Below are 14,546 nucleotides of genomic sequence, written 5' to 3' on the forward strand. Positions count from 1 at the left end.
CGACAGAGCGAGACTCCATCTCAAAAAAAAAAAAAAAAAAAAAAAGGAATACAAAATTACAAATATAAAATTAGATACGCTGCTTTAGAAAAGACCCATGCAAATGAGAGGCCCTGAAAATTGAGCCTTTTTGGCATCCTGGTGAATCTACTTCTAGTAACACTTGGACAATTCTGCTGCAAGGGTTCCCTGAACTGGCTGATCATTGGAGTCACCAAGAGAGCTTTTCTAACTACAGGTTCCAAAGCCCCAACAGGCTGCCTGAATTAGAATCTCTGAGGATAGAGACTGGCAATCAGCTGTCTTGTAAAGCTCCCTAGGTAATTGTACTGTGAACCCAGGCTTGGCAACCAGTAACATCAAACAAATTCATTTGAACTGGTATCCCAAACACACTTATTGCCTTAATTGTGTTGCTTACCCAGAAACAGGTTTTAACTGTTGTTATTGACCCATAGCCCAAATGTTTACTTATCAAGAATACTCTATTGTTCAATGACCTCAACACAGAATATATAGATACCTTATGCTAGGCCATCTATCCCCTTTCTTTTTAGTAAGAGTCAACACATATATAAGCTGGCTCTTCACCATTTGGGCTCAGTTTAATATTTTTATGTATTAAATTTTATTTTAAAAACTATTGGTGATTTTTTAAAATCTTAAATTTTTGAGTTGGCATATAATTCAGACAATCTATAAAGCAAATAAATGACTGTTGAAGAACATCTGACACTTATGTTACCACAGTTGGGAGAGTCAAGCTTATAAACCTAGACATAAAGGTAGCAGTTGAGTCGTTTGTTATTGCCTGATTAATCATCAAATGTATAGAAGACTCTTTTCATATCCCCGTGAGTATTCTACAACCTTTGTATTGTTCAAATTTAATATTATTCCCATGATACTGAGATATCTTCTTGGTCAAAATTGAGTAGTTCTGTCTATAGAGTAGGTAGCATCTATTTTTGGCAAGATAAATATGAAACAGTGTTACTTTTAGTAAACAAATGCCTTGTCATTGCCAGCTATAAAGGTCTAGTGTCAACCGAAAGTTTCATTTTAAGGGTTGAGAAAAACCTGTCCCAACTTTTCAAATTACCTTTTAAAATAAGGACTTGAGAATTTCATATCCCAGAAAACATGCAAATATCAATTCTTCTAATTTTGTTCACCTATCGGAAGGCAAAACTACTTATTTTCCTGACTCAGAAGCACAAACAGAAAGTGAAGCATACTTCCTGACGCATTGATTTTAACTGTTACTGGGGCAGTATTGACATAAATAGAAAATGAAGCTGCTTTTTCCATTGTTTGGAGGTTTCATTTTTAGAAACTAGGACAATATTATATCAAACTTGTTTCCTCCAACAAGGACTCCCACATCTAATAATTTATTCATTTGCTCATTCATTAATTCATGCAAATATTAAGTAAGTGCCTATAATGTGCCACATACTGTGCTGGGTTTTGAGGATCTAACTCTGCAGCCTGAGAACTTAGGTTCTAATGAGGAGAGGGAAACAATAAACAAGGGAATTTCACATGGTGATATATGGTGTGTAGAAAGTAAAACATGGTGAAGCTAGGTGAATGTATGTGTATGTGGGCATGAAGGGGGCAGGGGCAACTGCAGCTACTTTTTTCTTCTTTCTGTTTTAGAGATAGGGGTCTCACTATATCCCCAGACTGGTCTCAAATTCTTGGGCTCAAGGCCTCTAGTAGCTGGGACTACAGGCGGGAGCCACAGCTCCTGGAGAAGAGGAATCTACTTTAGATAAATGGTCAAAGGTGGTGGTGACATTTGAGTTGAGATCCAAATGGTGGAAAGGAGTTGGGCATTCCTATGAAATGGGAGAGTTCTCTGATCCCCCTGCAGGATGTGCAGCAGGGTTGTGGCTCACCTATTTGGTCACTGCCACTGCTCAAACCCCCGACAGGAGTGGGAGCATGCAGATGGGCAAGTGCAGGAGCCAGGGGAAGTGCTTTGGGCTCTGGCCCTGTGGTAGTGTCTAGGGGTGGGTGCCTGTGCTCCCAGTGTTACAATGCTCTTTCAGCCTTGCTGTCCATGAACAGCTTAAGTGTTAACCAGCTCAATGGACCCTCTGCCTTTTTGCAAGGGCAAAAGGCCAGGGTGACAGCTTTCTAAATCCCGAGCTCTTGCCCAGCATCCTGAAAGAATCCAGTAACACATGGGCTTGAAGGATGAATGTAGGGTGTTACTGAGTGGTGGAGTTGGCTCTCAGTAGGATGGATGGGGAGGTGGAAGGGGGATGGAGTGGGAGGATGATCGTCCCCTGGAGTTTGGCCCTTCAGCAGCTGAACTCCTCTCTGACCACTCCCAGCTGAACTCTTGGCATTCAGATGTCCCTCTTCTTCTTTTTGTCTGCAACACCATTCGTCTGCGTGTCTCCCCATCTCCTTGTTGGCTGGTCTGCTTCTGGAGCCTGGGGTTTGGGGTTTCTGTGGGTACAGGCCTGGGGAGCATGGTAGGCCAAAAGGTAACTTGGGGCACGAAAACAGAAATGCCTGTTCCTACTTAGGGCTGAGAGTCTCCAGGCTTAAGGGTGGGGCCTTTGCTGGGGAACCATTCTCTTCTACCCAGTATTTCCCTGTCTCTTGGCCATATCACAGAGATCTTACGGAAGAAGTATCTAGAGCTGTGCTGTCTAGCACAGGGGAAATTGAAGCTCTTTAAATGTGGCTAGTGTCACATGTTGAAGTGATATTTTGGATATAGTTGTTTAAAGAAAACATATTACTAAAGTCAATTAAATGCCTAACAATTGGCAGTATCTTTGCTGGATTCCTCATTACCAACATTTTTAGCACTCAGTCTAAGTGTAAGCACCACAACCCTGTCACTGTCTCATGCTTGCAACAAATCAACATGGTTAACACCTATAATTCCACTAATTCAATTCATCTGATTGTTTTTACACTTTTAATGCAGCTTTAGAAAATTAAAGAAATACAAATACGGTTTACATCATATTTCTATTGGACATCACTGGTCTAGAGAGAAAATCTTTATCCAGTTCTTGCACACAGGTCCCTTGGATCCTCATGGATTGGGTGTGTTATCAGTTTGACCAGTAGTTCGAGACCAGCTTGGGTAACAAAGTGAGATCCCCGTTTCTACAAAAATTAAAGAGTTTGAGCTATTAAAAACACTAGCTACAATGTACTGAACAGTTATGGTGTGCCAGGTGCGGGGTAAAATTGCTTTACATCAACTCATTGTATCCTCATACTGTTACCGGAAAGGGGTCCCCATCCAGACCCCAAGAGAGGGTTCTTGAATCTCATACAAGAAAGAATTCAGGCCAAGTCCATACAATAAAGTGAAAGCAAGTTTATTAAGAAAGCAGAGGAATGAAAGAATGGCTACTCCATAGGCAGAACAGCCCTAAGGGCTGCTGGTTGCCCATTTTTATGGTTATTTATTGATTATATGCTAAACAAGGGGGGTTATTCATGCTTTCCCTTTTTAGACCATATATGGTAATTTCCTGACGTTGCCATGGCATTTGTAAACTGTCATGGCACTGGTGGGAGTGTAGCAGGGAGGATGACCGGAGGTCACTCCCATTGCCACCTTGTTTTTAGTGGGTTTTAGCTGGCTTCTTTATTGCAACCTGTTTTATCAGCAAGGTCTTTATGCCCTGTATCCTGTGCTGACCTCCTATTTCATCCTGTGACTTAGAATGGCTAACCTCCTGGGAATGCAGCCCGGTGGGTCTCAGCCTTATTTCACTCAGCCTCCTCTATTCAAGATGGAGTTGCTCTGGTTCAAACGCCTCTGACAATACCATTATGAAGTAAGAAATAATTCCCGCCCTATTTTACAGATGAGGAAGTGGGAGGCTGAGGGGCAGAGTAGGTTGCCTGAGGTGATAGGATGAAATAACAGCGCGAGAAGTCGAACCCAGTACACATCCGCCCATGCAAGACACCAGAAGCCACAGGAGGAAGAAGGGGCAGGCGGGAGTTTACAGCACTTTGGCGTGCCCAGCGAGCGGGGCGCCCACCCCACTCTCCTCTGCGCCGCTGGAGGCCTCGAGTTCGTGTCCTCTCAGCGCCTGCCAGGCTGCCCCTCCGAGGCCACAGCGCCCTGCCTCCCACCCGCACCCCTCTCCCTGAGACCCAAGCCGACCCCCAGGCTGACCCCGCCGTCTGGGCCCAGCTGTGTGGGATCTACCTGCCCGCGACCTAGGAGTTCAGGGACTGCCCCACGAGATGCAGCCACGCCTGCTCCTGCCACCCCTCCCGCGCCTGGAAAGCACCACATCTGGCAGGCTGCATATCTGAGCCAGCATGGGCCAGCGGGAGTCCGGCGGAGCCATTTTCCTGCCTGACCCCACTCCTGACAGCCCGTGCCCAGTTCTCCTCTGCTCTCTCATGGTTCATCAAAGGGTCCTTTCTGGGAACCTTTACAGCTTGGAGATTGTCTCACAGTGACCAGGGTGTTTCTGAGGGGGGTGTGTGTGTGTGACTACTGGAGTGTCAGAATCCCCCATCCCTACCTTGGAGGTCCTGCTTTTTCCTCCCTGCTGTAAGGAACTTCAGACTGCCCATCCACAAGGTTGCTTGCCTGGACAGTCATCCAACTCCGTGTCTGCTGCAAGGATGGTGGGGACAGTGCACCAAGACACAAGGACCAGGTTGGACCCTAAGATGCTCTCAACACCTGGGGAGCTGTTCCAGATACACCCTCCCATTTTTCAGGATTGCACTTATTTCCTGTTAGAGATTTCTTAAGGGAGGTTGTGAATAATCACCAGCGCTTTTAGTGGGAGCCAAGTGACACTGAAGCTTGGCAGATGTCTGTAAAAACCATTTACGGCACTGGACAGCGAGAACCAGAAGAAAAGGTTTTCTTTTTTAAAAGGTGCTCTGGTATTCGTATGACAAGCCTCGTTTTCTTATGCCCAAGAACAAGGGGAGAACCTCATCTTCACCTTACTTGAGTCTGACTCAGCGTGGCTGTGACTTATCCTTCTGTGTCTTGAATTGGTGGGTTCTTGGTCTTGCTGACTTCAAGAATGAAGCTGCGGACCATCGCGGTGAGTGTTAACAGCTCTTAAAGATGGTGTGTCCAGAGTTTGCTCCTTCAGATGTTCAGATGTGTCTGGAGCTTCTTCCTTCTGGTGGGCTCGTGGTCTCGCTGGCTTCAGGAGTGAAGCTGCAGACCTTCGCAGTGAATGTTACAGCTCATAAAAACAGCGTGAACCCAAAGAGTGAGCAGCAGCAAGATTTATTGCAAAGAGTAAAAGAACAAACCTTCCACACTGTGGAAAGGGACCCAAGCATGTTGTCACTGCTGGTTTGGGCAGCCTCCTTTTATTTGCTTATCTGATCCCACCCACATCCTGCTGATTAGTCCATTTTATAGAGAGCCGATTGGTCTATTTTACAGAGAGCTCATTGGTCCATTTTACAGAGAGCTGACTGGTTCATTTTGACAGGGTGCTGATTGGTGCATTTACAATCCCTGAGCTAACACAGAGTGCTGATTGGTGCGTTTACAATCCTTGAGCTAAACACAGAGTTCTGATTGGTGTGTTTACAATCCTTTAGCTAGACATAGAGAGCTAGACAGAAAAGTTATCCAAGTCCCCACTAGGTTAGCTAGATAGAGAGTACTGATTGGTGTATTTACAAACCTTGAGCTAGACACAGGGTGCTGATTGGTGTATTTACAATCCCTTAGCTAGACATAAAGGTTCTCCAAGTCACCACTAGACTCAGGAGCCCAGCTGGCTTCACTTAGTGGATCCCGCACTGGGGCTGCAGGCGGAGCTGCCCGCCAGTCCCGCGGGCTGCTAGCATGTTGTTGCTTCTCACTTCTAGGACAGCTCACCTGCCACAATAGCGCAAATGATGGCCTGGAGACTAAAATGACTTTGTCAAACAGTTGAATGGAGAGAAGGTGGTAGAGTCCCCACCTGATGCCAACACCCCCCTACCACCCAGCTTTTCCTTTTAAGCTGTTCTCTTTAAGTTCATTGTAGTCAGGTTTTATGGCAAGGCACCGTGATTTATACCACTGACCCTAAATCCCCTTACGTGTTTATGTGACAAATTGGCACCCGTATAATAACAAGCTTTACATTTGGCAAGACATAGGTAACACCAGAAATCAAAGTGAGGGGCTTCTGGCAGGATTTCATATCTGCTAGCTTTTATATTTGATGCTTTCTCTAGGAGCTTAGCAAAAAGAAAACACCAAAATCAAAAGTAAAAAATCAAATCAAAAGAAAAAAATCAAACCAAAATAAAGATAACAACAGGAGAGAACTGGGACACCATCTTCTTTTGTTTACTTATTACATGTATCTGCAGAATTATTTGTTTCCTTAAACCCATTTCCTTTTGTACTTAATGACATTTCTGTGCAACTAAAGAATCTGAGAGAACGCTAAACTGATATTTATAGATCCTACCCTCAAAACAGATAGATAGTGAGGTAGGGATGAACTAATGCAGTCAACCACTGAATTAATAAGAGCTGGAGTAAAAACTAGGCCATTAGTTTCACTCAGGTCATCTTGAGGTAGTAAAGTAGCTCTTAGAGAATTACATTTTGTACTAATAAATGTTCACTTCTGCCCACCTTTCAGTTTTCCACATATATTTTTACAACTGCAGAGGATCAAGATAGGGAGAATGGAAATTATGGGAGCAGGCAGGATGTGAAACCTTTTATTAATCCTATGGCTTAACATTTATTTATAAATTGCAAAGCTAATCAGTTTCCTTAAATCTTCCATTTCTTTTAGGAATTTTTCAGCTCTTAAGAAAAAAGATTTTGGAGGTCAGAAACTGATAGTGGACTTCTGAGAAAGAGAAGAGAGAAAGAAATTATCAGTAATTCAAAAGTCTTGTCTCTATGTGGAATGTCATTTCCTTTCAACCTGCAGTGTTTGAGTGGATGTTTATTTGTTAATATCCTTCTGTTCCCCTGTCTGTTTCTTCTTTTTGTATTCCCATTAAGTGTAGGTTACACCTTTTGTAATTGCACCACGGTTCTTGAATATTCTCTTCTGATTTTTTTCTAGTCTTTTTTTCTTTGTTTTTCAGTTTTAGAAGTTTCTAGTGACATAGCCTCAAGCTCACTGATTCTTTACTCAGCAGTGTCTAGCCTAGTAATGAGTCCATCAAAGCATTCTTCATGTCTGTCACAATGTTCTTGATTTTTAGCATTTATGCTTGATTCTTTCTCAGAACTTTCATCTCTTTGTACATTATCTGTTGGTTCTTGCATGTTGTTTATTTTTCCATTAGAACCTTTAGCATAATTATTTTAAATTCCCAACCTGATGTCATATCTGAGACTGTTCTCATGCTTGCTCTGTTTCTTCAAACTGCGTTTTTTGCCTTTTGGTAAACCTTGTAATTTTTTGTTGGAAACTAGTCATGATGTATAGGGAACAAAAAAACTTGGTACTGGTTCTTGCTGAAATTTCTTCTTGTGAGTTCCTGCTTTGTTAAATTGTGATTCTCTGTGTCTACCTGTTTGTCTCTCCAATTTGGGGGGCAGCAGTTTGCTCTGTGACTTCATGTCTCTGAGGAGAGTTGTTGATTTTCTGTTCAGCTTTTACTTGTTAGGATGGAGTTACAACTTCCAAGCTCCTTATGTCCCATACTGGAAACTCTAAGTCCTCAGTCAATATTTTTTCATTACGGGAAATGGGAAACTTCTGATGAACTTAAGGTGGGAAAAAGGAACAAAAAATAAAGAAATAATTTGTTGAAAGGCTATGGGGTAGCCCAGAGAATTACATGAAGACCTGTGCAGGCAAGTCATGGAGAATAAAGAATTGAGAGAAACTCTGGGCTTGCAGGGCTGCCTTGGATTGCAGTCCCACCAAGCTTCAGTAGGAGGGATTATTCTTCAAAGGAAATTCAGGGCACTGCTAGCAGAAGCAGAGGGATGCACCTTTGTCCAGGGAAAGAGGAAACCAAGCAACTGCTGAGATCCTGACCCACTCTAGCCATTCTCCACTGGGATGGAGGACCACGGTTAATTTTTTAGATCAAAGACTTACAGGATTCTCATCCAGTGTTAGAATTCTGAATATTATTTATATTTAGTGAATTTTTTGTTATTAGGGGTTGAATTTTTACATGAACATTGTATAGATGACATTGATACATGAGAATACCATTTATTGTTCATAGGATTTATTTTATTTTATTTTTTAATTTTTTGTAAAGATGGGGTCTTGCTATATTGCCCAGGCTGGTGTCAAACTCCTAGCCTCAAGTGACCCTCCTGCTCGGCCTCCCAAAGTGCTGGGATTACAGGCATGAGCCACCAAACCCAGCCTGGATTTATTTTAGATTTTTTCACTTGACATATATTCTAAGTATCCGTATTGTGTCTCCCTTTACCCATTTTAAGTAAACATTATGGAAAAAAATTCCTAGGTAATTATTTTCCTAGTGTTTCTTTTTTTGCTTTGAAATAGAATCAAACTCTCTGAAGTAGCTGTCTGATTCAGAACCTGCTTTGTTTTGCCAAGGAAAATTAAAGATAAAAAATCCCAGTAGACTACTTGCCAATGATGGATTTGGGGAATAAAGAACATTCCTGATCACCATCCTTTTCTGCTTACCTGATATATCAGTTTGGGGTCAGTTGCAGACAACAGAATCTACTCAAGCTAGTTGGTGCTAAAGGGGATTTATTAGTAGGCATTGGTTGGCTTACAACTCACTAGAATTATTACAGTAGACTCAAGGTTGGGTTTTCTGAACAAGAATTAGAACGTCTCTAAATTGAGCAGGAAAGCTGACAGAAAGTGGCAGAACCAGGAAGCCACTGACCAAAGTCCTTTAACTATACCAGTATAGATGCTCTGTGTTCACTCTTTGAGAAGATTGATGTCAGGCATGAAAGTCAGTAGAGGAGATTGTAAAAGAGTAGTACAAGAGTCACAGAGGCCAAAGGAAGAGTGCTTCAAAGAGAACAGAATGGGAAAGAGGATCTCAGAAATGTCTATCCATCAACAAGGAGGCCGATGGAAATCTTAGAAGAATCATTCTAGTGAACTTAATGAAGCCAGAATGCAGTGGGTAAAGGAGTGAGTGGGAGGTACAAAAACAAAGGCAGTGTGCACCACTCTTTCAAAAAAGCCTGGCTGTGAAAAAGAGAGGGGGGTGTTGTTAGAGTGTGACGTAGTGGGGAGAGGGTGATTTTTCTCATTTTAGAAGGTGGGAGAGACTAGTAGTACATTTTTAAATTCTTGTAGGAGGAATCCTATTGAGTAGAAGTAGTTGATGAGATGAACATACAGGAGAACAATGTGTAATGGATAGAGTATGGTTCTTGAAAAGGTGGGAAGTAGTAAGATCAGAGAGTTGAGGAGAGGGTGGGAGTGGTAGGGTCAGATATTTGAAATATCTGCAATAAAGAATGGGAGAGAGCAGTTCAGGCATCACATCAGGGTCACTGGGTAGCTTTGAGTCCTAATACAGCATATCTGTACTTAGAAAATGAAGTATCATAAATATCTAATAGGTAGATTATAAAATGTGAGACTGGATCAGTCATGGTGGGATGGGAGCTGTGCAAATCCCGTTATATATGGCTGAGAAGTTAGCAAATTTTATGGATCTGTTAAGATACGTCTGATTACAAGACGTAAATATAACTTAAACTCAATTGTAAGATGAACGAAATGTATTGGCTCACATGGAAAAGTCCAGAGGTGTGTGGACTTCAAGCACAGTTTGATCGAGGCTTCATTTGTGAGTTACTTTGGCCCCACTCTATGTTCTGGCTTTCTTCTTATCTTGTCTCCCCTCAGGATTACACTGTGACTGCTAGTAGCAGCCAGGGCTGAGGATTCTAGGAAAAAACAAGAAGGGTGGGGAGGGACAGGAAAAAATACCTGCCTTCTGCTACTTTTTGTTTCAATGCAATCTTCCACCATTTGTCCCCTTGGCAGGACCTAACAAAAAGCCAGAGGGCGGGAGAGCTGAGAATCAGCTCCAATACAGAGCAGTTGAAGGGAAGTATGGGAACGTGAATCTAAAAGCAAACAAGCAGATATTTGGCACAGGCTCAAGAGATACTACACAGCCCAAATGGAGTGGCCCTCTTAGGAGTGACCCTGGAGCAAGGTAGACAGAGATTCTCCCAGCACACAGAACCTGAAGAACTCATACCACTACCAGCTTGTGGAGGCCTTGTCCATCTTAGGCCACAGGAGATGATGGCTGCTGTGTATTGGTGGCACAGTGCGCCACTAGAAATGGTATGCCTCTCAGCTAGCCAATTCTCTGCCTTTCTACAGTGAGTTGGGGGTGGCTGAATGTTTTATTTAGCCACATCCTGACCTGAATGAAGGGAATTCCCATCACATGGAGAACCTGAGTGCTGGAAGTTTGCTGCTGTTCTAAGTAAAGGCAGCTTTGGGTTGTCTTTGGGAAAGGGGGCAAGAGCACTTAGATGGTACAAATACAAGTTGTGTTACATTAAGGAAAGCACATATAAAAAAGGAGAGTGTGTGCTAGCCAGCTAGGGGCTGGGCTGTGGTTGCTATTGTTTTGGGCTGTTAGCATGGTTTTCTTCCCTCCTTCTCCAGATGCTCCAGAGCTTTAACAGGGACCCCACACTGGTAAGACACCTGGCTTGGAAAGCGCTTTATACAGTGTACTTGGCCCAAACAGTCAGTCTCCCATAATCTTTGTCCACACACTCCTCAGGTGTGGGGATTATAGTGGAATGCCTGTGGACCAGACCGCCAATGGGTTGGATGAATCGGACAGTTGTTGCTTTTGTCTGCCCATCATTCCTTCCTGTGGGAACTAACCTCCAACCTCCATGTGGTTCCAGAAAGGGCTCAAATCACAGGCACCCATACCTTGTCTCTAGAGGAGTCCATGTGACCGCAGGTAGGCCAATCTGATACTCTTTTCCGGGAATTTGAATCAGGGACAGACACAACAGGGCCAGGAAAAAGCTGACGATGGCTCATCTGGTGGCAGTACCCTGAAGCTAGTTCATCTGGTGGCAGAGCCCTGGAGAGGCAAGATTTACTCACCAGAATATCTAGCACTGCCCTGCTCTCTTCCTTCCTGAGGCCTGGGTGGTCAGCTATGTGCTGGTCCCAGTGTTCCTCCTATAAACCTTTTCTTCCTTCATGAGAGTTTTCTGTTCCTGATAACCAAAGACTTCTGAAACAATAATCAACATGATTTAAAGACTTAGCCATCACCACAGAGCTTAAGAGTTGAAATTGGATCTCCCTTGCTGGGGTTATTTAGGACAGAGATACTGTAAGTTCACACATATCACCAAGGTTCTGGGACAAGGTTGTGTTGCACAGAAGCCCATGGACCCTATATGCTTTTGAAAAACAGAAATGTGCAAGAAAACATTTCATAACCTGGGTTATATAAGTATTTTCTTAGAAGATATGATTTCAGAGTAACACATGAATTCTCTTCTTAATTTATCTAATATTGTAAAAAAGTAATATACTAAGGGTGCTTCTTCAGGGTAAACTAATGCTCTTGCCTTCTGCCTGCTGAATTTTATGAAAAGGGTAATGTTTTTTCTTATCTTGTTTATTAGTGATATTAATATTTTACTGTTAATTTAGGAATACCTTGTTGCTGAAAGATAACTGTTAGACATGCAGATGCGTACGATCCTAAACACTGTGCTTACAAATAATTTATTCTTATTTCATACATTTGTTTTCAGCAAAATGCATAGTTATATTATTTACACAGAATTTCATATTCAAGACTGTAGTGAACAAATGTCTCAGGAAACCAAAATCCTAGCAAATGATACAACAGAAATGTGTCACATTATGTTTTAGCTACATGCACAGAACTGGCCAAAGTGATACCTATTTCTATAGATTATTTTATCACATAATGGAGAATTACGATTAAGTAATGCTTTTCTGTTAGAATATACCATTGATCTGAAACCACATGGTAGTCCACGCCTGGAAGCTCACATATCCTGACAATGCCTCTCTTGCTAGCTAAATATAGTTCTTCAGGACGTAGGTAAGGACTGGAGTAAGGGTAGCCTAAAAAGAATGAATCTGGCAAGCAATAGGAAAAATTTCTTTATGCATGCATCAGTTTTACTCCCTTCTTTCTCCATCATCACCCTTAAATGAACTTAAAAACAAAAACAAAAAACAGACACATGAAGGTCTCTATTTGATCACTGTTAACTCTTCCCTCTGCCTCTGACCTGAGGAAAAAACGAGTAGAGCCCTTCAAGTATAATGCCCTTTACTGCAAAAGGGGACCTGCTTGGTTGTACATTCTTGCAAATCCAAGGACAGTCACCATATTTAAAACCTTAGTTTGGAAATGGATGAACCCCATAAAGCAGATGGTTAGAGAAGGCCTAAATACACATGGAATCCTTTTAGAAATCTTTTCTCTTCAAGCTGGACATGTGGAAAGTGAAGGCTTCAAGGGTAGTGAAAATGGCCTGGAAGATGGCTGAAATGAAGAGAGTTCAGAGCAACCACATGCTCTATACAGATTAAAAAAAAACAAAGCAGCCACAGAATCCTCCCCCAGCCCTGAAACACAGAAAGCCTTTTCCTGGTCCATATAGTGATGGCATGGGGCTTATTCTTCTTTCTACTCTGAAGAAACAAGGGACAGAGTTCCAGGGTTGTACATTTTACTGGCTGTGTTACTCACCATGCTTATAAACTCATCAAAGTGAAAGGTGCCTCATCTCTTTATTGCCTTGGTACTCAGCTGATTGGTTAGAATAATTTTGTTCATAGCCTCCAGAAAAGAAAACCAGCCTGTTCAAAAAGTAGAGCTTCTGTGCTAGGTTTTGCTGGGAAAGGGAATTTAATAAAGTTTCTAACCAGAATTTTTAAATTTAGCCATGAGACACACCTAAAACCTATCTCACGTGTTTTCTTCTTTTTTAAAAAATGATTTGTATCCTTCTTTAGGCTATAGGTCTTTATCATTTGGGTAAGAGCTCAAGGTGATTAAACTCCCCGGATAAACATGAGTCTTTCCAAAAAACTCTGGTTCTCACCTATGTGCTAAGGCCTGTTTTTACAAAAAATGTCTATTAGAAACTTTACAAATATAAAATTAAAATACTTCTTTAGAAAATTTTCCCATGAATTTTATTTTTTGCATCCAGCTTATTAAAAACAGATTATGCCTTCCAACTAGAGATGGAACTAAGAAGAAATGACATTGTGTCCCCACGCTTTATCTAGAAATAAGGGTTTATTTACACGGTGTCTTTCTTCAACATCATGGTGAACTGGGAGAAGCAGGGCCATCTTTACAGCATGGCCAAATGACCACCTGAAGACCCCCAATTCTGCCTTGAGTGCTTATTGTGTATTTTGGGTGGAGGTATAAGGCATGACGGAAAGGTGGCCTGTCACTTCTACACATTCGAGAATAATTTTGCACATTCAAGAAATTTTCCTTGAGAAATGCCATGTTTGGAATAGCTTTCAGAGATTGATTGAGAACAAAAGCATTAAAGTGAGTGCATTACATTTAGAAGCACAATACATTGGGAAACATTCTCAAAAGCTCAAAGAACAGGCTGTTTTTCCATTGAGCTAAATAGTAAATAAGTGTGTATACTGTTGCATATAGGTATATGTTCAGAGCTTTCAAAAGTCACATCCTGCCATAATTAACAGCTAAATGAGCATTCTTGGCCCCTGACCTATAAATAAACACTCTAATTCTGCAACTTGCTCAGAGATTCTTAAGAAACCATTCTAGAACAAAAATGCCTACAAACTGATTAGAAATCTGCAAACCAGAAATGCAATACAGTTATCCTTTTTTAAATGACAACAGAAATTTGTATTTGCTTTTGGAAGAGTGATTAAGAAGAACTGATACCCATTTTCACAATTAAGAAATAATTATTCACAATATTGAAGAAGCCAAATCTTCAATAAGAAAACGTGTGACCTCTCACAAAAGAATACAGTAGCGCTCGGTTTCAACCACTGAATGCTTCCTTTTTCAGTTTGTCTAGGCTTGTTCGCTTTTTGTCAGGTGATATATGTCGGAGAATATTTGCAATCCTTCAAGAAAATGATTCAAAAGGTGATTTACAATTGGCTGGTGCTATCCCGTAATGCCTTTTTGCCTCTGTCCTAATTTTATGGAAACAAATTAAGGACATTAAGCCAGGAGATAAATGTACCACTCAAAATATACCTGGACACTCGTGCTCAGGTCAAATGTTGCAAGATGTGGTTAAGCTGACAAACAGAATTCCTTGCCTGTCTACTTGAACACTAACACCCTGGGAGTTCACATGCTTTTCTAAGGACAAAATTTAAAACTCAGGCTAACTGCACAGTTGAACTTGCTGTCCCATTCTGACTGTTTGACTCTAAGCCTCTTTGTTCTCCTCTTCCCATGCGTTCTTCTTATTTTTTTTATCTGACACTTCTTAATGATTTCCTCCAGATTAATGTTTTCTAAGAAATATTTCATAAGTTACAACACAAAGACCCTAAAAGAGGAAAAATGGAGATCTAAGCATTTAC

The 14,546-nt window shown here is 41.7% G+C and overlaps 1 protein-coding gene across 1 annotated transcript in view; it reads right to left on the bottom strand.

Moving 5' to 3' along the window:
* Window positions 1-6,320: 6,320 nt before the first annotated feature.
* The window catches only part of PAQR9 (progestin and adipoQ receptor family member 9), a 14,672-nt gene continuing 6,446 nt past the window's right edge, over window positions 6,321-14,546 (bottom strand). The window contains exons 2-3 of the mRNA XM_017882277.1: window positions 9,900-9,959; window positions 6,321-7,711 (exon numbers count right to left, since the gene is read on the bottom strand). Coding sequence (XP_017737766.1) covers window positions 7,684-7,711; window positions 9,900-9,959 — 88 coding nt within the window. The 3' untranslated portion in view covers window positions 6,321-7,683. The remainder of the gene's footprint in view (window positions 7,712-9,899; window positions 9,960-14,546) is intronic.

The sequence above is a fragment of the Rhinopithecus bieti genome, unplaced genomic scaffold (assembly GCF_001698545.2).
Source record: "Rhinopithecus bieti isolate Rb0 unplaced genomic scaffold, ASM169854v2 scaffold_12642, whole genome shotgun sequence".
Classification (NCBI taxonomy): Eukaryota; Metazoa; Chordata; class Mammalia; order Primates; family Cercopithecidae; genus Rhinopithecus; species Rhinopithecus bieti.